The sequence below is a fragment of the Crotalus tigris genome, unplaced genomic scaffold, assembly GCF_016545835.1.
Source record: "Crotalus tigris isolate CLP2741 ecotype Arizona unplaced genomic scaffold, ASM1654583v1 scf7180000024167.7108832, whole genome shotgun sequence".
In the NCBI taxonomy this organism is placed as follows: Eukaryota; Metazoa; Chordata; class Lepidosauria; order Squamata; family Viperidae; genus Crotalus; species Crotalus tigris.
Genome location: NW_024100417.1, coordinates 3538757 through 3561266, shown reverse-complemented (window position 1 = coordinate 3561266; position 22510 = coordinate 3538757). Strand labels below are relative to the sequence as shown.

The 22510-nt window shown below is 37.8% G+C and overlaps 2 protein-coding genes across 6 annotated transcripts; one reads left to right on the top strand and one right to left on the bottom strand.

The window, feature by feature from the left end:
• Window positions 1-229: 229 nt before the first annotated feature.
• On the bottom strand, window positions 230-4933 carry SNAPC2 (small nuclear RNA activating complex polypeptide 2). Its single transcript, XM_039323228.1, has 5 exons — window positions 4570-4933; window positions 2778-2891; window positions 2623-2691; window positions 2112-2382; window positions 230-1273 (listed from the first exon to the last, which is right to left on the bottom strand). Exons 1-5 carry the CDS (start codon window positions 4750-4752, stop codon window positions 897-899), a joined length of 1014 nt encoding a protein of 337 aa, XP_039179162.1. The 5' UTR covers window positions 4753-4933; the 3' UTR covers window positions 230-896.
• Window positions 4870-19608, top strand: LOC120298951 (zona pellucida-binding protein 2-like). Of its 5 annotated transcripts, XM_039323226.1 has the most exons (11): window positions 5021-5197; window positions 6026-6188; window positions 6792-6872; window positions 7127-7240; window positions 11850-11984; window positions 12328-12540; window positions 13059-13159; window positions 13718-13892; window positions 14305-14475; window positions 15140-15218; window positions 19293-19608. In XM_039323226.1, the coding sequence occupies exons 2-11, from the start codon at window positions 6167-6169 to the stop codon at window positions 19558-19560; spliced, it is 1359 nt and encodes a 452-aa protein (XP_039179160.1). In that variant the 5' UTR covers window positions 5021-5197; window positions 6026-6166; the 3' UTR covers window positions 19561-19608. The 5 variants fall into 5 exon arrangements, with proteins under 5 accessions (XP_039179161.1, XP_039179160.1, XP_039179157.1 ...); XM_039323223.1 differs by lacking the exon at window positions 6026-6188 and having other exon boundaries at window positions 5021-5254; window positions 7127-7201; XM_039323222.1 differs by lacking the exon at window positions 6026-6188 and having other exon boundaries at window positions 5021-5254.
• Window positions 19609-22510: the final 2902 nt, after the last annotated feature.

Genomic DNA, 22510 nt, shown 5'->3' with positions numbered 1-22510 from the left:
AGGTTGCCTACCCTTGGTCTAGTGGTTAAGGCACCAGGCTAGAAAGTGGGAGATTGTGGATTCTAGCTCCATCTTGGCCATGGAAACTAGCTGGGTGACTTTCACTCTCAATCATTCTCTCTCAGCCCAACCCACATTACAGGGTGGTTGTGAGGAAAATAGGAGGAGGAAGGAATATTAGGTGTGTTTGGCACTTTGAATTATTTGTAAAAATAAGGCGGAATACGAATAAATAAAAATATTGCTTTTATATTTTAATGAAAGTATTACAAAGCTACATTACATTAATTGTTCCCTATCTATGATCTGCAGAACAATCTATCTACTGTAGGTTGACCAAACTGCAGATTAAATGAGATTTTGAAATTCTCACTCAATTTGGAATTATCTTATTCTTATGAAATAAGAATAAGAAATTTAACAGGAGTTTTGCCTCACCACCAACTCACAGAAATTGATTAGTCAAAGTGATTTTGAATTAAAGGAACTTTGCCAATTATACATAAAGGAGCATGCAATCTTTTTCATACCACTGAAACAACATTTCAGCTGTATTATACGGCAGAAACACGTTAATAACACTGATTGCATTTGATACATTTGGAATAATCCATATCCTTAGAACAAAGATGGACACTCAAAGCATTATGGAAGCAAAAACTTTCTAAGATGAGAATGATTTCTGAGTAATAAACAGTAAACTTCAGGATTTTGGGAGGAAAAATTCTGAACATTCACATATATCAATTTAAAAATACAAAGTAGACATACTCCTAAGTCAAGTGTTAAATTCTGAACAAAATTAAGGGACATGCTTGGCCAAAATATGACAACTGTTTTTCCACTCTTACAGATACAAATACACAACATTCATGACATGTAATAAAATAGAGTCTTCAATCCAAAATCTCTTTTTTTTGTGCTAGAATATCCAAAGGAAACCAAAATGAATTCAATGGGCAAATACCCAGCGTCTTCCAATCTGCGGAAGGTGTTGAAGTTGTGCCACTTGTAGAACAAGTATTAGAACTAGTATCCTCTTGCTTTTTTGAAAAGTTATTTTCAGCTGATGGCACATTATAAAATGTTTCAGGAAGATCTTCATTATGGTTTACAAGTGGGCTGAACTTTGCTTTCATTGTACTTTTTTCATTCTTATAGTGCGCACTTAAATCAATATAGCATTTGTACATATGCCCCTTAAGTTTCTTATAATCCAGATGACTCAGTTCTTCTGGTAATGACAAAAGCAAGTCTAGTAGAACAGCCGATTCTGTAGAAAGCAATAAAGGAAGCAAAACATAAGTAGTGACTGAGAGCTAATTCATGTTGCATTTCATTTTCTAATTGACATTTTTACAAGTTTTTTCTCCTATACTTCCCCAAAAGGTCTAGCAAAATAATTGTCATTGTTCACTCTTTCCTGCATCAACTTATTTGAATTTTAATTATCACCAAGTCTTAGAGATTTATGGTAATTTCTAACATGTTTGTATGAAAAGCTAAATGAAAACTGTGGTCATTACAATAACAGCTATAATTTCCCTATTATATATGTAGAAAATTATCTTAGCTCACTTCTCATTCGTATTTTCACATGGAGAAATTTGCATTTGAAAATCTTCCTTACTCTCTAAAATCTCAACCATTGTTCCATAAACATTGCTAATAAACAAGCATGTTTTATTTTGAGCTCATGAGGAATAATTGGAACTTTAAACAAGCATTTCTTTCATTTACTGTCCTAAAAGTGCAAAAGTAGATGGCCCACAGAGCTGGCCCTAGAATATTGGATGGGAAATTATTTTAAAATATTTCAAACATAAAAAACCTTGGAGACATTCAATATGTTCTTTCCAGGTCTAGGGCTCTTTCACTCCCTGCAGCATTTATACAATTTAAGTCTTTCTTCAATAAGAAACCTGAGCAGTTTACAAAAATGAAATGTATTACAAAGAATAACATGATAGTAAAAAGCAGGTCTAAGAGCAACTAAAATTTAAAGGTAGAGTAAATAAAACAAATATTGCCATAAAAAGGTAAACATATGTAATTCCAGATGCAGGAACAGCTCATCTTAACTTTTCATCTTGATCTAAATCCCGACTTACCACCAGGTGGTAGCTCTGGTGCTTTAGATCCCCGTGAAATCACTGAAAGATACTTGTATATCTTTTCAAAGTCCACATGTATTTCACCATTTTCTGCAGGGGTCAATTGCTCTACATCTGATGATACAGTTGCTTGGTCAGATTCTGTATTGGATTTCATATTCTTGCTAGGAACAATTGGGATCATGCACTGAGCAGCATTTCCTTCTACAGGCTTTGATGGCACAGAGTGAAGCAAAGAGAGTGGCTCCGCAGATGCAATTGTTAAAACCTAATTAAGATAATCAGAAGTAAAAAATTTCAATAACTCAAATGCCAGAAAACTAAATACTCTGTATTTTGATTACTGCAACTTTGCTGGGAAAGATGAAAATCAAAGAATTGAATAATTGTAATTAGCAATGGTAGACTTGCTTGTTTCAAGAAAACGTTTGCATATCTCTCAAATTATTATTTTCATAGCAATACTTATCTTAATAAGATCATGTTATAGAGGGGATACCACAGTTACCTGGGAAAAAGCAGCTGTTACTGCGTCCTCAAGGCAACCTGTTAACTTCTTAGCTAAACGAATCCATACCTGGAATAGAGAGTATGACACAATATATGAGTATCTTTTGGCCTCCTCGTCTTATCTCTGAAACCATACTTTTAATAATTTCAGACCTCTATAGGTGCTGGAACTGGGGCATCCTTCTGTTTGCATTGGCGATATCGATACCGTGCCTTGACTGCTTCCCTTGCCACACGTTCTTTCAGCTGGTCTACAAATACTAAGATCTGAAAAACATCACACATTAATGTTTAGAAGAAGGCAGCATTCTACTTTTAAAACAACACTGAAAATGGCTATTTTCAGAAAAACTGGAGTTTTCCTCCTGGTGTAAAAGAGAAACATTACAATCAGAGCAGAATCATTTTATTTTCTGTAGCTTTGTGCTTTGTCAGTTATAGGAATAATTATATTCAACCCACTTCACAAATGACCCATCTGTACGTTTTGCTGATTGCATAAACAAATTAGGACATCTACTGAACTTTACATTTTCAAAAATGGAGAACTAGAATCACCCATTAATGAAAATTCTTTAGCCGCAAACAGTAAGTGTAAAGTGAATTCTAAGAGCCATGATGGTGCAGCAGTTAGAATGCAGAATTGCAGGCTAACGCTGTCCACTGCCAGGAGTTCAATCCTGACCAGCTCAAGATTGACAGCCTTCCACCCTTCCAAGGTTGGTAAAATGAGGACCTAGATTATTGGGGGCAATATGCTGACTGTAAACAGCTTAGAAAGGGCTGTAAAGCACTATGAAGCGGTACATATGTCTAAGTGCTATTGCTAAGTATAACTTTCAAACTGTTTAAGGCTATGCTAGTTAAGCAAACTAGAACTCCTTATTAAGAGACAAAACTTTACTAATAGAAAGTTGGCTGTATTCAAATACATTTTTTTTTGCCTTTTTTATCTCATGGAACCCATATATTTCATGGATATTTTGGACCTGAGAAATAATTGGTTCAAAGTCATATCTCAGAATTGTAATTTTGATGAAAATATGGGGAGATTCCATGTATGCTGTTTGAACTCTTTGATAGAAAGGCTGGATGGAAATGTAACAAATACACACAAATAGGAAGTCAAATATTTTTCTATTAACATGCTTCTGCTTTGATTTAAATTTGGCTTGCTGACAAATTCTTAAAAGTGGGAAAACTTATTCATGTTGTGCCATTTAGACATAAGAAAGTATTACTCTTTGACATTTAGGCTTCTTTTTCAGTTCAAGAGGAAAACTCTTATGTTTTATCGTTCAAAACCTATATACACACTTAGCTGAACATATATTGCAAGATAGAATCTTAGTGTATATTTCACATTCTTTATGACAGAGACAAGGATTTAAAATTAGTCCTCTCCTTGTTTTAAAACGCTTGGGGCTCTTCCATTTCATCTTTAAATGTCCTATTTGCATCATTCTAAGGTACTTGCCTGTCATTTCCAAACACACTTCTCAATTAGAAATATATTATGTTCCTATCTTCAGGCTAGATCATTGGTATTATTTGGGCAGCTGAAACTCAAAAATGAGTTTCATTTTTAAAATGAAAAAAAATGTCCAGATTAAATAGTGACTAGGATAACTGAAAACAGTTCAATCCGTAACAGCAGGTATTTATAGAACATAGTATAAAGCAAGTACAATACGGCAAAGAAATAGGTACAGCATGACCTGTTGTTGTTTCGTGTGTGTGTGTGTGTGTGTGTGTGTGTGTGTGTGTGTGTGAGAGAGAGAGAGAGAGAGAGAGAGAGAGAGAGAGAGATTTTATCACTGTCCAAATAGTCACTAGCAGTTTCTCTGTTCCCACAATTTCTTCAGATATTCCCGTCTTTCGTTTTAGTATGACCCCATCGAAGCCTTTTAAGTTATCCCAACCCACAGACTGCGTCTAAACCCACCTCATCTTCGTTTCTGGAAGGCAAGTATTCCTTCAGTTGTTCCGGTCGCAGCGGGCCCGGAGTCTGAGCTTGCGCTCTCAAAGCGTGGAGAAGACGTCGCTTTTCTCGATCGGTCCAAACCCGGATTGTGGGGTCGAGACGGTAGCGAACGGGCGCCGAACGCAGCCTTGATGGTGGCTTCATAGCAATCCCTCCTGAAAGTCCAGGCCCCAAACTAAGAAAAGGCCAGAAAAAGCCTCTTCGCCTTCCCGCGAAATAAATTTCGCCGCCCCCTTCTTTACTCTTCCCGCCCACAAAGTTTCGCAACCTACGCGGCTCAAGATCGCATTTCGTATACAAATTAGCAATACTTCAGCAAGCTACGATTTCCAAGACTCGCATTCTGATGACGTAGACACCTTACCCAACCACCGGCGACCAGAAGAAGGAGAGGGGGCAGGTGACGTAGCCGCTTCCAAAGGAGGGGCGGGGCCGGTAAAGCGGCCGTGGAGTCACAGAAGGGTTTGAGTGGTAACTAAGGAGGATGCATCGAACGCCTTTCTTCCCTCTCGTTACCATGGTTATAGAGTGGGACCGCCCTCCGGCACGGAGCAAATTGTCCTCGAGTCTGGCTACATGTCTATGCCAGGTCGAGGGGTTAGAGTTGCTTTGAGTGTCATAATCCTCTTTCTTTGTGAGAGACCTGGTATGGAGATGGACTGCAGTGAGGTGGCCGACCCTAGAAGGGTTCCCATAGTTTGGAGGCTGGGATTCTGGAGGATATAGAATGCCTTGAACAGAACAAAGCCTTTATAGTTACAACTATATAGGGCTATTGTGTAGTAAAAATGTAATAACTCTAGGCAAAAGATACAAGGTGCAGCTTTTGCCATTACGGTGCCTTCATACCGATGAGCAGTATTTATCAGTAATTTAGTTCTGTTGTAAACATTCATAAAGGATTTGACTGGCCACTAGCAGATGAAATAGACCAATGCTCCTCTTGGCTCCCAGGCAAAATGTCTGTCTGCGTTATTTCATGAAAAATTAAGTTTGATTGAAATCCTAAATCACAGATGTGTAAAATTAAATTTAGAAGCTTAAACCACATCAGCTGAAGCAAGAGCAATTGAAAGGAGAGAGGTGGGAGATAAAAAGTAAAGTAAAAAGTAAAAAGGAGGTACAGCTAACAGGAAAATACTAATCATTTATTAAAATAAATATTCACTCATGATACAGAGATTTTCTATAAGGACTATATATTTGTAGTCCATTCAGTAAACATTTAGAAATTTGAGAGCTACCCAGTTATACAAATATTTACTGTATCTGTACATTTTCAATTTTAAGAGCATGGGAGTTCATATTTCTTGGCAAATAATGATTATAGTTGTGCTACCATCCCTTTTGTTTTAAAAGACACTTAAATTGTGTACAAAAACATCACCCAAACTAAATATTTGTTGATTTACTTTAGGTTCCTATGCCATAATAGTGAAAATTATAAGCACAAACTTCCTAGTCAAGAAAATACTTATAAAGTGATTCTGAATACTAATAACTTGGGATTGATAGATTCATAATCCAAAGAAATCCCACCTTAGATACTCTTATTGACATGAGGATTGGTTACATAAAAGGTTGGTTACATGAGATCACAGTTATACTTGGCATAAGATATGTGAACTCACAGTAACTGTGTTTGAGATCTGTTCATTACTCTGTTTTCTTAATTTTGGTACATTGCTACTTATAGTATTGCTATTAGTTTCAGTGAGCCATTTTTCAGTCACTGATGTAACTTTGCAAACAACAGATTGAAAGTGAATGCAGGGAGGCAGTGATGGAAGCAGTACAGTAAGTACACTAATTGTGATTTGGTCACCTGATCCCCACAGATTAGGAGGAAGCTGTGGTGAATTCAACTAGCTGTGACTCCTGATTTGAGGCTCACTATATTAGAACAAGGCCATTTATAATGAATATATTATATTGGTTGTTGTTAAAATGGGAGTGAGAAATCCTTATAAAATTGGGTTGTGATCCAAGATCTGATATTATATCCTGATTTACTTTTATCTTACTCGAGTCTAGACTGTTGGTAGGTGTGAGCTAGCTTTCAGGAGTTTCAGCGCACCATTATACTGGAAAAGGCAGTTTTGTAAACATTGAAATAAAGGTACTTTGAATGTAAAATAATTTCCAGACATAGCAGTTTGCTAAGATTTTACTTTGTTTTTCAGGCTGTGCACTCTTTCTTGATTTGTACAAATCTGATAATGAAACTTTTTCAGGGCAGGCATCTGTTGAAGAGGAAGAGACAGGTAAAAAATTAATAAAGATGAATTCCATTTTTCCAGAAATATTTTGAGATTTCTAGCAATAGATGGGGGTATTTAGCTTTTCCACATATGTAACTCCTGAATATTAAAGTCTAAAATCTCTAGTTATAGCATTATGTTCTGTCCAACTGATCTAGTCATAAATATAGGTATTATTTAGAACTGTACATTAATACAGCAGATAAACCTTGCCATCCTACTCTCTTAGGATTCTACATCACTTTTATTTCTTTCAGAACTCATTTTTGTCCACATTGGTGCCAAGGAATTCACCATACCATGCAATCCTGAGAAAACAGATGCTATGATTGGTATGAATTCTACCTACAAATGGAGCCTGGAAAATAGAGGTTAGACTTTGTTGCTTAGGGCTGAAGATTTCTTTATAGAGAACAAACGTATGATGGAGGAAATAGCATTCTTTTCTTGTGGAGATATCTACGAATATGTTCTGGCTTCTTTAGATTACTCTGCCTCAGAACCATAAAGTAGATTTTTTGAGAACTGAATTCAAATATTTTATAAATATTTTATAGTAGGAATAAATTCCAAGTGCCTGTCAGATCTGCCTCAGTCTGATCTCCTAGTGAAGTAAAACTTTCAACTCCATTTGTTTAAAGTGAAAAGGCACTTTTACTAAGAGATGCTGATTGCAGTAGAGTCAAGCGAGATCTAAAGTTCCCACGCACCAATAAAGGACTAACCTCTTGGTTCCCCTTAGCCCTCCTCCCATGATCCATACGTGTGTAGCCAATCTGGCACTACCAAGATGTTTTGGGAAATGCTGAGATGTTTGAGCTGGTAAAATTCCACTCTCAGGGTAAACTGCCTTGAAGATGCCAGCACACCATCATGAACCAGATTCCAAAACGCTCTGTTGTTCCTCAATTGTCAATCCCCCCTCCCGATTTCCCATCAACAAGGTATACAGCTTTATTGCCCATTTGTTCCCCCCCATCCCTTCCTTGATTGATGTCAGAACGCCAGCAAGGTGCCAAGCTGAAACTGGTGGATCTTACAGTGCCTGGCATGTAGCTAAAAAAACCAGCAGTAGCTAAGTTGGTGTCCTTCAGATGCCTTGGTCTTTAACTCTTAAGATATCTGATGATTGGTCATGCTGGTTAGGACTTTTGGACTTCAGAATATCTGGAGGGTTGTTTTTAAGACTGTTAAAAGATTTGAACTTGCTAAATTAACTTAGAACAATTTTTTTCCTACTCTACTTTAAGAATTGACTATAAATACAAATTATAGGAGGCATTACACACCCTTAAAATATATTATTAGATGGTCTTTTTAGTTTGTAGTTGTTTCCAACACAATATTATTTCTGGATAATACCCACTTAATTACTCAATCTCAACAAAAGTTTTGAGGAGATGGAAATATTGCATAACAACCTTTAGTATTTTTTCTAGTTTTATCTTCTGTGAAATGTGCAACATAATAATTTACTGTCAATTTACTGTAGCAAAAGGTATAAGTTCACTATCAGGTTTCTCCAAGAAAACAAATAGGCATTCAAGGATAAATTCAGAGAAGTAGATTTACTGAAATAGTTATGAAAGAATTCCTGCAATTGCTGTGTATTAAATGAGAACCTTATTTATGGTGCATTCAAAGTTCAGATATTATACTTCTAATATAATGCATTAGAAGCTATTCTTTTTGGATGGGTATGATGGTTTTGTCTGTCCTTTATTCTGATAATAGATGGATCAGGTACCAGGCTGATTGCTTATATTGTATAACTTGTTCTCACATATGCTTTTTTTTGCATCAGTATAGTTTAAAAGTGTGGAATATAACATTGGCTGAAAAAATAAACACAAGAAAGAATTTTGAAAAATTATTTAAAGTTTGCTATTTTTACAATTGCTTTCAAATGTTTAGTTATATTAAAATAATTCCCAATATATTATCTTTATCATTCTATATACCTCTTTTCTGAGCAGAAATACTGAATGTAGATGTTTAAAATGTTGTATCTCTCCAAAAGATTACAAATGTACAACGGCAAATATCTCTGGAATCTTTTGTTTTTGTATTTTATTCTTCATGATATTCCTTTCAATGTGTTGGTAATGTGTTGTTTTATAAATATATAACTTTAAATGCCTGGAAGCACATAGTTTACTTACTTCTTCCTTAGGCAAAAGCACAAGTGTCTAATGTTTGATTTGCTAATAGTTATGTGTGTCTGAATGAGCACACACAGAGAGATGGAAATTACAGCCTAGAGAAAGAAATTCAGTTTGTCAAGCTAATTTCTTAAGAAGTGCTGATGGTAGTGCTGTAGTTACACTAACTACTAATGGACTGCCCCATTAACTTTCTTACATTGTGAAATTTTAATGTTGTAAGCTGTCAGGAGTCACTGTGTGTGATTTGGGTAGCCATATAAATTTATTTAAGAAATTGAGACTTCTGGTCTTGCATCGTAGTGATGTGGCCGAGGGATTGCGGGGTTCCGCACCCCACGGCTGGTTTCACCCTGCCAGGAGACCCTGAATGGGTCTAAGTCGCCCCGGAGAGGCAACCAAGAAGGAGGGGCCCCTCGCTGATCATAGAATGATGGTGATCAATCCAGGGGAAGCCCTCCAACCCAACAGGAGAAAGGCTAGACACACCTCGCTGATTTGCCCAAGCTACTGGAAGCTGAAGTCCAAAAGCACTAACTAGAACAACGTTGAACAGTGTGCTTGGAACTGGGTCAGAATATCGATTTTCTCTCTCCTAACTGATTTCTAGAGGAAATCTGGAAAAGATCCCCAAGAAGCAAAAAATCCTTTGAAAGTGAGAAGGGAGGGGATTACACCCCCACCCTTCCATAGATGGAAGTGGTGAATTAATGTTTATGGGGGACAGAAATATATTGAAATGAAGTTAATAATATTACAGTCTGGATAAATCTGAAAATTATGCAAACTATTAAGATTTCACATCTGAAAGAGTATTGATGAAATTATAAGAAAATAATTCTTTGTCTTAAAAGTTGGAAAATGAATAGATACTGACATCTAGTGGAGGATTAGAGCATAACTACAGCTGCACTGACTCAGAAATTGGCAAGCCGTCCAGAAATAGAAAAAACTTGTTCCTTTGAACCTCAGTGATTTTTAGCCAAATGAAGAACAGCTAGAAACAGGAAAGAAAATACAATAGGGCCATCTACTACAGAATGTGAACTACATTTGTTTTAAAAACTGCTGACCTTCTGGGACTGAGCTGTGATTTCTAAGTCCAAGAACTGTTTGCAGAGTAAGAAGAATCTTGACTTTTGACTAATCTTCTAGGGGGGAATTTACTGGAAAGCTTTCAGGTGGCTAAACATTCTGGACTGCAATTCTGGTTGGTTGATAATTCCAAGACCCCTGAATAGAAGAACTGTTATAAAACACTGCTTTGAATGATGCTTTGACAATTGGAAACACATTGGATTACAAAAACCATATATAAAGATAAGAACTATATAACATTTGGTTGTTTGGATTTTAAGATTGGCTGGTTTGATAAGGCTAATCACAGAGACTATGGTACTGGTGAAAGACTGTCTGGAGGAGGGAGACAAAATGGATGTTGCATACCTATCTAAAAGTGATAGGAAACCACATCTAAGATTCCCTTCTGAAGGCCCTAGCCTGGAACATCAGAGAACTGCAGGAACAATACTCCAAGATAAGGCAAATACTTTCCAGGAGGAAATGTATGCCATGCTGTGACAGATTCAAATGACAATGGTTTCAAACCACGATGAGATTAAAAACAACTTTGATGACATAAAATGAGCACATCTTCAACCTAAACTTACAATTAAAAAACTCTCAGAAAATGACGATAAAGAATGAACAAACAAATAGATAACAGAACACAAACCAGAAGAAAGGGACTTAAATAGGGAATCTATAAGTAAAGAGAATCACAACTTAACACAAACAGAAGAAAATCTATAAGACTTTGCTACAACAATGAAAATGGAAAACATATTTTATCTTTCAGGATTTCAAAACAAATTCGAGGACAAGAAAGAAGATCTAACAAAATGGATTATAGAGTTGCCAGGAGAATTATTAGAGTCTGGGAGACAAAAAGCATACATCCTACTCAACTTGTCTGTCTTACTCCCAACAACACTTACAAAAATACAGGAATCCCCTGGCAAGCGGAACATACTAACTTGGGAAGCTGCTTGGCAAAAGGCTAGAGTTAGATTCAAGAGATTTGATTTGACTTACCAGATGGAGTACTATACGATTAAACACTTGTTTGAATATGGTTAAAAGAATAGATAAATTTTGGATATAAAGGGGCTCTACAGTAAGAGGGATAAGATATATAGGTAGTATAGTATTTTTTATAATATGTGAAATGTAAAAATATTGGGATGGTGTATGTGAATGAAAAGTTTGGATATTTAAAGGTAGTCAATTTTGAGAAAATTATGACTGATAAGAATGATTTGAATACTGAGGGGAAAAAGCTTAAATAAGAATCTTGAAAACAGGACATATAGTGACTTAATAAGATGACTTTTACAAATACAATTGAAACATAAGCCAGAAAAGATGTTATATATGGATGTTATTGTTATTTGTACAAACACAAGAAAAATATTTATATCCAACCTTGTATGTATTGAAAATATTAAGAATTATATTTGTTTAATGTTGACAAGGGAGAATACTACTGGAAGAAGAGAAGATCAAGGAAATATACTATTAATTAATATATTGATTATGGAATTATAGAAATTAATCATTGTTTTTAAATATATGAACCCAGACAAGACACTGTTTACTAAGCACTAAAGATTGTTATAGTAAAAAATCAATAAAATATATTTAAAAATATTTATTAAATGAATAAATAAAATTTCTAGTTCAGTGCAGGTGCTTTGGCTGATTGACTAAGATAAAGTTGCCATTCTCAAATGATAGGACTTTGCTGTCTGCTTTCCAGGAGACCTAACTCTTTCTGGTGCCTCCCTGATTTTGCATGAATTTCGTGCTGAGGACAGTGGACACTATACCTGTTCCATCTCTTTCACAGAGGAAGACCAGCTCCATACTGTGACTTTCTCTCATATTGTGGTGGGTGAGTATATCACTGCTGTTATGAAGGATAGATAAACAACAGGGAGCTAGTGTTATGAATGCTTGATAAGAAAACAACATTTTATTTGGTTTATTTGATTATATGGAGAAATTGTGGAAGAAAATGTTCTTTAGAAATAAGCGAGAAGAAAACAGTTTTCCCATGGCTGGATCCTCTAGCCAAATGCCAACATACCTTTTCAATTTTCTAAGAATTCATTATTCTTTCCAGAATTTAGAGTCTGATCGTTTCTTCCTGATTGCTGTGATGTGGTGCATGCCAAAATATTTTGAGTCACTATCCTTATAGTGGAATTTAAATTTAAATTTGTTCCTTTCCTCAGGATATCACATACGTGGAGAATTACAGGTCCTCCTGATTTTTCAGAGCAACTCATGTGATAACTCATTGATGCATGAGTTTGTGAAGATTCTACGCACACAACTGAGTCAATTGGTATCCCACCTACATTGTGAGCTTCTTTCTGAGAGCACCACTTGCTTTCCTACTGTGGAGAAGCCTTTAGATGAGTTCAACCTCCAAGTAGAGCTAAAAGGTCAGTGCCAAAAAGGGATATAGTTTGGAGGCTCCCATATGAAATCAGGAAGATAGATTTCAGTTGTACTTTGGGGAGAAAGTGAAGTTTAGCATAGGAAAGATTCATGCAGAAAAGAAGATTTTTCTACTTTCAGTTTGGCTTTCAAACTTTCAGAGGTAAACTTTCCCTGAAATCACTGTCTACTACTTATAATAAATTTTGGGTTAAGAGTTGCTTTCTTGGAGTAATGGAAAAGCTCTTGTTTGAGGGACAAGGACTATTATATAAATATATTATGAAGTAGACAACTTCATAATATAGTTTAGTCACTGTAATTTTTTCATGCTGCATGCAAGTAGTATACTGTCAGTTGATTTTACAATAAACTTCTTCTCCAAAGAGCATAGAACATTGTCCAAAAAAGATTTTAATGAAAATACATATTATTTTGCAATATTTCAGGGTGTTTGGATTCTTTGTGTGGATCTAGTGGTTAGAGCAGATCACAAAAACAGTAATGTATTTTTGTTTTCCAGTAACTCCATTTGGAAAGGGCTGGGATAAATCCTGCTACCCTCAGGTTGATTCAATGGCATTAGAATGTTACCACTCAGCAGTCCAGAATAATCTACAGGAGGTTTGTAATTTGTCCCACTAGGTTTTGGAGCTAGTTACATTTTTACCAAATGTACGCTAGGAAGCTTATCTTTTAAAATGCAACAAGAGATTTCATGTACTTGGATCAACCACATCTGGCAAAGGTCAACGGGATGCATCGCTTTTTATTCTGCTCTTGTCACTCCATTTACACCTAATCAGAATCTGTGAATAGGCATTTTGAATCCACAAACTATAGTTGATACTTAATTGATCTATGGTGGTGGGGCTATTTACTGTGGGGTGGGAATCAAGAACATCAAACAGCAAGTCTGTTGAAGAAGTTGATGTGTGCTTTTATCCACAAGACATTTGGTATACAATTAACCAGGCTTTGCCTACTCACTTTTATGGAATATACATGATATTACCAGTAATTGCTGACCTTCTGAATTTTCTGTTCACTTATTTTTTTTATTTCTTTTTTCAAGTACACACACACACACACACACACACACACCACACTCATAGGAAAAGCGATTATCTGTTTCATTTTGTGGCTCCTAAACTTTTCTTTTCTTGACCCATTGCTCTACAGGCCAAGGAAGCCATGACTGAATTTATGGATAAGAATAAACACTTTTCTCTGGAAACAACAAATGGTTCCCATGTTTCTTTTGTCAACACCTTTTTCAATTTCTTAGAAGATGGAAAGTGCCAGGATGGTTATGGACAGACACAGGTGCTACAGGCACGCTGTCCCGACTGCTGTAGTGAGTGAAGCAGGTGATCCAAAAGCTACTGCCTCATCTGTCTTCAGACATTGTCTTTGGTCTATAAACTGCTATTTCTCTGTGTGCTGTGGGAAGTCTTTTACACATTCTGTTCCTATCCATTTGTCTTGTCTTTTTCATATAATGTTTTCTGAAGCTCTGTCAGGTGTATCTTGGAACCCATGGAGATTCTATCCAAATGTAGGGGGCTTATTTATTTATCAGCGTGTACTGAGTATGATTCCTCCAAATCAAGAATTTAAAAAAATGTTTAGAAGAACTCAGATTTTCTAAAAAGATAGATTTGATGTGGTCAACTCTGAAATTCATCTTCTCTGCTCCCCCCAAATTAAGTTAATGGAGAAATGACATTCTTTTCACTTTACCCTTTATCTGCCATTTTTCTGGACAGCTTTGTGCCCTCCTGGAACATACAGTGTGGCTACCACTGACAGCTGTGTCCTCTGTCCAGTTGGGAGCTATAGCTTGCACTATGGGACAGTCCTTTGTATTTCATGCAACCACAGTTGGCTTACCTCACATCCTGGTGCCAGAACATCGGCAGACTGTATGAATATGAGAGGTATGTATTAGATTGGATATTTCCTTAGAGTCCCATTTTAGGCAGCAGTTATTGGACAGTCAGTTTTTGATTATTTTTTTAAAATACAAATACTACCTTTAGAAGGAATTTTCAGGACTACAGCAGGAAAAGGATTCATTTTTTTTCTCTTGTGTCAGTCATAATCATAAGCAACCCCATCGCCCTACTAATGTTAAGAACTCCATGCTAAAAGCCTAAATACAGTTAACATTTGGGCCTTATTTGGCCTCCCAGTGTTGTTCTTTCAGTGACATAAATTGAAGGATGTGGTGAGATATTCCATCAATCTGTGGAATATGGGATGGTTATGGAGGTACCTGACAAATACAGTTTCCAAGACTCTTAACTTTTTTTTTGCAATTCTGTTTATAAATAAATGCAAACATCTAGTTTACTCTCCTAGCTGCGAATCTTAACAGATGTGTAGTCTTAACACATGGGAAGAACACTAGGTTTGGGAAGGTTATATAGTAGTAAGTGGAAATGAAGTGTAGTAGGTGAACATATAAGAACACATGTAGATTTATGTACCCTAGTTTCCTGTTTTCCTTCTATATATAATACTTAATTGGGAAAGATGCTATAATTGTATAGGAGGTGTGACTTTAGATGCTGAGGAACTCTTAAATCTGTTTTCCTATAGTCCCTCCTTCACGTCGATTTTCTGTAGTGATGATTGCCTTTGCCGTGCCTCCACTTGGTTGTCTCTGTCTCATTGTGCTGTAAGTTCTGACTATTCTTATTTCCTATCTTATTTCATTCTTGTAAAATTTGGTAGGCCAGATTTATGGATCGGTAATCAGGTTAAATTAATCAGGTATTGCACATCAGTCATGCAAGAATAGAAAGGCTCCCAAAAAGAGAAGCTACCTTCTGGTAGGTGATTCAATTATAAGGGATGTAAATTTAGGAAAGGACACAGAGGCTTTGAAAGAGGTCAGGTGTCTTCCAGGTGCTACTGCCAGTAGGGACAAGAAGCGTATTTCTAAAATAATCAAGAATGGCAGCAAGGACTGTGATGTGGAGGCTATTGTACATCTTGGCACTAATGATCTGTCCCAAAAAGATGTACTCTCTGTGCAGAATGATTTCCAGAGCTTGGGGAAGGAACTTAGCAGAATAGGCTGTAGGCTTACTTTCTCAGAGGTTTTACCAGTGTATAAGGAGCAAAACGGAAAAGGCCAGCGCATAGCACAATTCAATATGTGGCTAAAGGAGTGGTGTAAAGGGGAAGGCTTTGGATATATTAGTCACGATGTCAGTAGCTGGTCCAATCAAAAGATGTACAAAAGAGATGGTTTGCATCCATCAAAAAAAGGGACTGAGTTACTCGGCTATAAATTCACAGATTTTCTGGAGGGAAATTTAAACTAAACAGCGGGGACAGGGAGTTAATTGATACGGAACAACCCTGTCCCCGGCAATTTAAAAACTATAGGGCTATCAGTGCATGTAGCATAGATGTGTGTGTGGACAAGAATACCAACCTTGCTATCAATCAAAATGAAGCCTCTAATAGCGAGTGCCACATAAAGTGCACTAACCAAATAGGTGGTAAGACAATAGGGGAACTCAGGCACCACACAGGTTATGTAGAAAGGAAACACAGGGCCACCCACAAAGGACTCAAATGTTTATACACCAATGCACAGAGTATGAACAGCAAACAGGGTGAACTAGAAATTCAGGTTAATGAGGGCAGATACGATATTGTTGCCATTACGGAAACATGGTGGGATGAAACTCACACATGGAACACACAGCTAGAGGGATTTAAATTATTTAAAAGAAACAGACCAAATAAAAGAGGAGGTGGAGTTGCTCTCTATATAAGAAATAACTACATCTCCACAGAAATAGAGTACAACAATGATAAAAACTGTCTTGAATGCATTTGGGTCAATATAAAAGGGGGGGGGAAATGACATTGCCATAGGTGTATACTACAGACCACCCAACCAAACAGAGGAAATAGATGAACTTTTTGCTAGTCAGCTAACTAAGGTATGTAGGAAGCACACCACAATAGTAATGGGGGACTTTAACTACCCTGACATCAACTGGGAGACAAACTCCGCACCAAGTGGAAGATCAAACAGGTTCCTGGCAAACCTAGCAGACAACTTTGTCTCCCAAAAAGTAGAGAAGGGAACTAGGGGATTAGCCATTTTGGATCTAATTCTCACTAACAGAGATGAAATGATAGACGGTGTTGAAGCCATAGGAACCCTGGGAGGAAGTGATCATGCAATATTAGAATTCAACATTATAGAAGCACAACCAATAGAACACAGTCAAACTAGAGTCTTGGACTTCAAGAGAGCTAATTTCAATAAACTTAGAGAGGGCTTGGGAAGGATTCCATGGATGAGAATCCTCAAGGGGAAAAAACTCAAGAAGCTTGGGGAAATTTTGAAAAATGAGATAATAAAAGCACAGTCTAGCACAATACCAACAAAGAGGAAAAATAACAGCTCTCAAAAGAAACCAGCATGGCTGCATAAAGAACTCTCTGACAAATTGAAAGATAAAAAGGACAAGTACAGAAAGTGGAAAGAGGGGAACATAACTAAGTCAGAATATCAGCAAATAGCCCGAGCCTGCAAAGATGAAGTGAAGAAAGCCAAGGCTCAAAATGAACTAAGGCTTGCGACCAAAGTCAAAAATAACAAAAAAAGCTTCTTTCAACATGTAAAAAACAAGAAAAAAGTGAAGGAAACGATTGGTCCATTAGTGGGTGGAAGTGGCAAGAAGGTGACAAGCAACAGGGAGAAAGCAGAACTATTTAACTCATTTTTTGCATCTGTCTTTACACAAAGGGAAAAAACAGACCAACCTATCAAAAATAGTGCCATAAAAAACAAAACAGAAACACAAGTTAAGATAGGCAAGAAAATGGTTAGGGAGCACCTGTCCAGCCTAGATGAGTTCAAATCGCCAGGACCAGATGGATTACACCCCAGAGTTCTCAAGGAACTGGCAGATGTGATATCGGAGCCACTGAACTATATTTTTCAAAGATCCTGGAACACAGGGGAACTACCAGAGGACTGGAAAAGAGCTGATGTAGTTCCCATCCTCAAAAAAGGAAAAAAAATGGATCCAGGAAATTACAGACCTATCAGCCTGACCTCAATACCTGGGAAGATCCTGGAAAAGATAATCAAACAACGAATCAACGAACACCTAGAGGCAAACAAAGTCATTACTAAAAGCCAACATGGGTTTGTCAAAAATAGATCATGCCAGACAAATCTTATTGCATTCTTTGACCAAGTGACAAAATTAGTGGATCAGAGGAATGCTGTGGACATAATTTACTTGGACTTCAGTAAGGCATTTGATAAAGTAGATCACAACCTACTACTTGACAAGATAGAAAAATGTGGGGTAGACAGAACCACCACCAGATGGATCCGTAGCTGGCTGACCGGCCGTACTCAGCGAGTGGTCCTCAATGGAACTGCATCTATATGGAGGGAAGTGTGTAGTGGGGTGCCCCAGGGCTCTGTTCTGGGCCCAGTACTCTTCAACATCTTCATCAACGATTTGGATGAAGGGATAGATGGGGAACTCATCAAATTTGCAGATGACACCAAGCTGGCAGGAATAGCCAACACTCCAGAAGACAGGCTTCAGATACAGAAGGATCTGGACAGACTTGAACACTGGGCACTAACTAACAAAATGAAATTCAATGGTGAAAAAAGCAAGGTTCTACATTTAGGCAAGAAAAACCAAATGCACAAGTACAGCATAGGTGGCACCATGCTCAATAGTAGTAACTGTGAGAGGGACCTCGGAGTCCTAGTAGACAATCAGTTAAATATGAGCCAGCAGTGTGCGGCAGCTGCCAAAAAGGCCAACACAGTACTAGGCTGCATTAACAGAGGGATAGAATCAAGATCACGCGAAGTATTAATACCACTCTTCAATGCCTTGGTAAGGCCACACTTGGAATACTGCATCCAGTTTTGGTCACCACGATGTAAAAAAGATGTTGAGACTCTAGAAAGAGTACAGAGAAGAGCAACAAAGATGATTAGGGGACTGGAGGCTAAAACATATAAGGAACGGTTGCGAGAATTGGGTATGTCTAGTTTAACGAAGAGAAGGACAAGGGGGGACATGATAGCAGTATTCCAATATCTCAGGGGCTGCCATAAAGAAGAGGGAATTAAGCTATTTTCCAAAGCACCTGAAGGCAGGACAAGAAGCAACGGGTGGAAACTAATCAAGGAGAGAAGCAACCTAGAACTAAGGAGAAACTTCCTGACAGTGAGAACAATTAATCAGTGGAACAGCTTGCCTCCAGAAGCAGTAAATGCTCCAACACTGGAAGTTTTTAAGAAGAGACTGGACAGCCATTTGTCCGAAATGGTGTAGGGTTTCCTGCCCGAGCAGGGGGTTGGACTAGATGACCTCCAAGGTCCCTTCCAACTTTACTATTATTATTATTATTATTATTATAATCAGTCTAAAGAAGGGTTATGATCTATTTATAATGACCTAATCAGGTAATTTAGGTATAATTACCTAAAACTTTATTTTAAGTTAGCAATTACATATTTTTTTTAGTATATCATATTTCTTACTATGCTTTGTAAAAGATTACATACAGTGGGTCCTTAGAGAATTGAAAAACACAACTCATAGGAAAGAAGATGTTGTTCCTTTCTAGGAAGTTGATTCCATGTTATGAAGATAAGTCTCAGCGTTTTGGCAAAACAATGGTGTGGGTGTCTTTTAGGGTTCATATGTTTCTAGTTAAGTGCTTCTCTGTCCATCTCTTGCAGCTGTTGCTATTGCTTCCGTCGTCGCTGGCAGAAACACCATTCTTCTACTAACGTTGATGGACAGACCAAAGTACAAGAAGAAACTCCAGCTTCTGATAATGACACTGCCCTTGTAGCCACTGAAGAACAACATTCTCTCCCCTTGCCTTTTTCTACTTCTGAACATCCCAACAATGAAGGGGGCATGTCTCCACCTCATTCCAAGCTAGAACCACAGGCTCTTCCTGGGTTGGCAAATCCTGGTGCCAGAAGTCTTTTGTCGTCATAGCTTTGACTTGCTTTGAATGATGATTCCCAATAAATTATTATCCAGGAAGCAGCCTTGGTCCTATTGTTTCTACTGATAGGTTGGTCCCCACTAACTACCCTATTCAGACTTTTCATTTTCTGTGGTTCTCTTCTGCTGTATTTTTTGCAAATTTATTTCCATATCAAGAAGGTTAAAGAGGATGTATTCCTTATTAACCATAGCCCATTGTACCATAGGGTACCTAGAATGGCAGGGTTATATCCACATAATATGGTTGCAATCTTCTGTTCAACCAGAGGTGGAATCAGTATCACCGCAGTTAGCTAGACCAGCGGTTCTCAACCTGTGGGTCACGACCCCATTTGGGGTCGAACGACCATTTCACGGGGGTCGCCAAACAATGCAGTCCACCATTTTTCCCCCTTTTCCTTAGCTGTGCTACTCCCTTTTATTCTATTGGCGTTTGAAAGCCAATAGAATAGACTCTCTTGAATACAGTCTAATTCTATTGGCTTTCAAAAGCCAATAGAAATTGTCCAGGCTGTCTCTGCCCGGCTGAGCCCACCAAAAGCCCCATTCTGCAAACGGTGCTGCAAGTTGTCTGCAGCGAAGGCGAGCTGTCTGGAAGCTTCCATCCCTCCCTGCTGAGCAACTACTAAAAATGTAAGTAAAAGAGGGCCAGGGGTGGGAGGTGGGAGGCCGGTGGGCGCAGGGAGGGTTGCCCGGCGAGTGCCTTACCTCCCTTGAGCTGGGCCAGCTGGTGGCCCAGCCGGTGGTCGCCCTGCGCCATCGCTGCCCCTTGCCAGCTACGCCTCGGCCGGCGCAGGGGGCGGCACCATGCATGCGTGGCGCTCCCAGGCAGGGAAAGTCCTCGACTTATGACCAGTTGGGTAGTCCTCGACTTACGACCGGTTGGGGTCGCGGCATTAAAAAGGTTGAGAACCACTGAGCTAGACAAACAAAAATTAAACATAGCAACAATCACTGCTGCAGAATCACTGGCAATGTCCAACCATAATATTTCTTATCATTGATACCCTAAAGTACCAGGCAATGCAGAGCAATCTCTAAAGGGCACTTTGGGATCAAACACCAGACAGATCAGAATCATACATTCTTTTGCACAAGTTGTAATTCTATGTGGATACAAAACGTTCATAAGAAATCTAGCAAAATTCGAGTCCTGTCCTAGGGATGGGGGACAAGAAGATTGGGTCTTAGGCTCAAAGGGGCTTCAAATTTAGACACATGCTGGTTGTTGTTTTATGAAAATAAAAAAATCCTAGGTACTGTATATCTAATTTGGACTGTTGTAATCTTTTGTATGTTTAATTTTACAAATTATGGTTACAACTCTAAATTTTTGAGATGCTGCTGGCAACATATCTCTTGTTATTTTCTGTAAGAAGTACTATTATTTTGCAAGAGAGAATCCATGGAGCCATATTCATAAGGAAGAGTAGAAATATACTAATATGCAATTATCTCAAAAGGAAAGGACAATGAAACAGGAAAAAGAAAATGAGAAATCAGTCCTGGACTTATTTAAAATACAAAAAACTGGTGTAATCTCTAAAACAGGTTCAGTATAATGGATGGATACCTACCTCCCCTCACCCCAAAGTCATTTCACTGAAATTTAGCAGCAATTATTCCTGAATGTTGGCCTGATTATAACTGTTTTTCAGGACTTAAGGTGCTTTTAACGGTAAGAATGGGAGCAGTTTGCCTTTGGGAGGGCTCCTCTCCCCTCTGTTATTCTTAACCCCCCCACCCCAAAGGCTCAAATACCCAGCTACATTTCCTCCGTTATAATAACCCTGAATCTTCTGTGGTTCTTCAGAAGATCAGGAGGATGAATTGTGGCCCTGGCTTAAAAGAACAAAGACTTTATAGTTCCTTTCAAAAATGCAGAAAAAAACCCAAAAGTTTAGACACTACTACCATTTATACCTTGTCTTAAAATATCTCAAAGACTATGTGTGGCCATTGGCCACCAAAAGGTTGCCCATTCCTGATTAAGGATACTTTATACACTCAAGGAAACAGAAACATAATCTGTTAATGTTTTCAGGAATAGAAACTGGGCACACCTAGTTTATGTGCCTTGCATCTGACACGCTCTGTTAATTTCCTCATTTCCTATGCAGCAGTGATAAATAGAGCACCCATCTGCCAGTTCTTGATAAAGAGCTTAAGAATGTATTGCTAATGAGAAAGGAAATAAATGGGCCAGAACTGAGGCTGCATTTCCAGAAAATAATGCCCAGTATTTATCTTGTTAGCAAGGGAGGCAGGTTAGAATAGATGAGGACACTGCTGGCAGAAATTAAGATAACAGGATTTTTAAGTCCTGTTTTACTCTGACAAGAATCTGATCCAAATATTCATCTAAATCACATGTTTGCTGGGGAATTCTGTGAGTGGAAGTCCATATTTCTTGTGGTTGAGAAACATGGATCTCAGTTCTAAGTTTTTATATGATAATGATCCAACCATCCATCAGCAATATAGAAGCTGAGAGTGTGTAATCTGGTGGCACCTTTCTATAACTGCTCAAGACCAAAGAATATATAGTACATTCTAGTATGCCCATTTGTTCGTTGCTATTCTTATGACTACATTTCTTTTACAGTAACTTACCCTTGCTCTGCCTACAAACACTAGTTGATTCTGTTGATTATCTGGTGATTTCAGTGGATCCAGAAGCTGATAGGAGCACATAAGCAAACAAAACAACTGTACTACTTTTTACCTGGAACCCTATATGGAATCTCAAATGAGTATAGAAAACAGTCTCTGTAGAAGCATTTCTAGGCATTTAGCTGAGATATGGCTTTTGACAGAAAACATCTATCTGATAGATAAATGTCTGAATTACATGATTCATGACAAGTGATTTATTCCAACATAATCAGATAAGAGTTCTTCAAGGATTCTGATATTGTACTTAAAACATGAGGCAATG

Bases quoted from the DNA above. Each gene is read 5' to 3' on its own strand.
- SNAPC2 (XM_039323228.1), bottom strand. From the start codon at position 4,752: ATGAAGCCACCATCAAGGCTGCGTTCGGCGCCCGTTCGCTACCGTCTC. The intron at 2,692-2,777 runs GTCTGAAATTAT...TCTCTATTCCAG, and splicing joins CAGTTCCAGCACCTATAGAG to GTATGGATTCGTTTAGCTAA. The intron at 2,383-2,622 runs GTAACTGTGGTA...TATCTTAATTAG, and splicing joins TAACAGCTGCTTTTTCCCAG to GTTTTAACAATTGCATCTGC.
- LOC120298951 (XM_039323222.1), top strand. From the start codon at position 5,185: ATGTCTATGCCAGGTCGAGGGGTTAGAGTTGCTTTGAGTGTCATAATC. The intron at 12,541-13,058 runs GTCAGTGCCAAA...TTTGTTTTCCAG, and splicing joins CCTCCAAGTAGAGCTAAAAG to TAACTCCATTTGGAAAGGGC. The intron at 15,219-19,292 runs GTAAGTTCTGAC...CATCTCTTGCAG, and splicing joins TGTCTCTGTCTCATTGTGCT to CTGTTGCTATTGCTTCCGTC.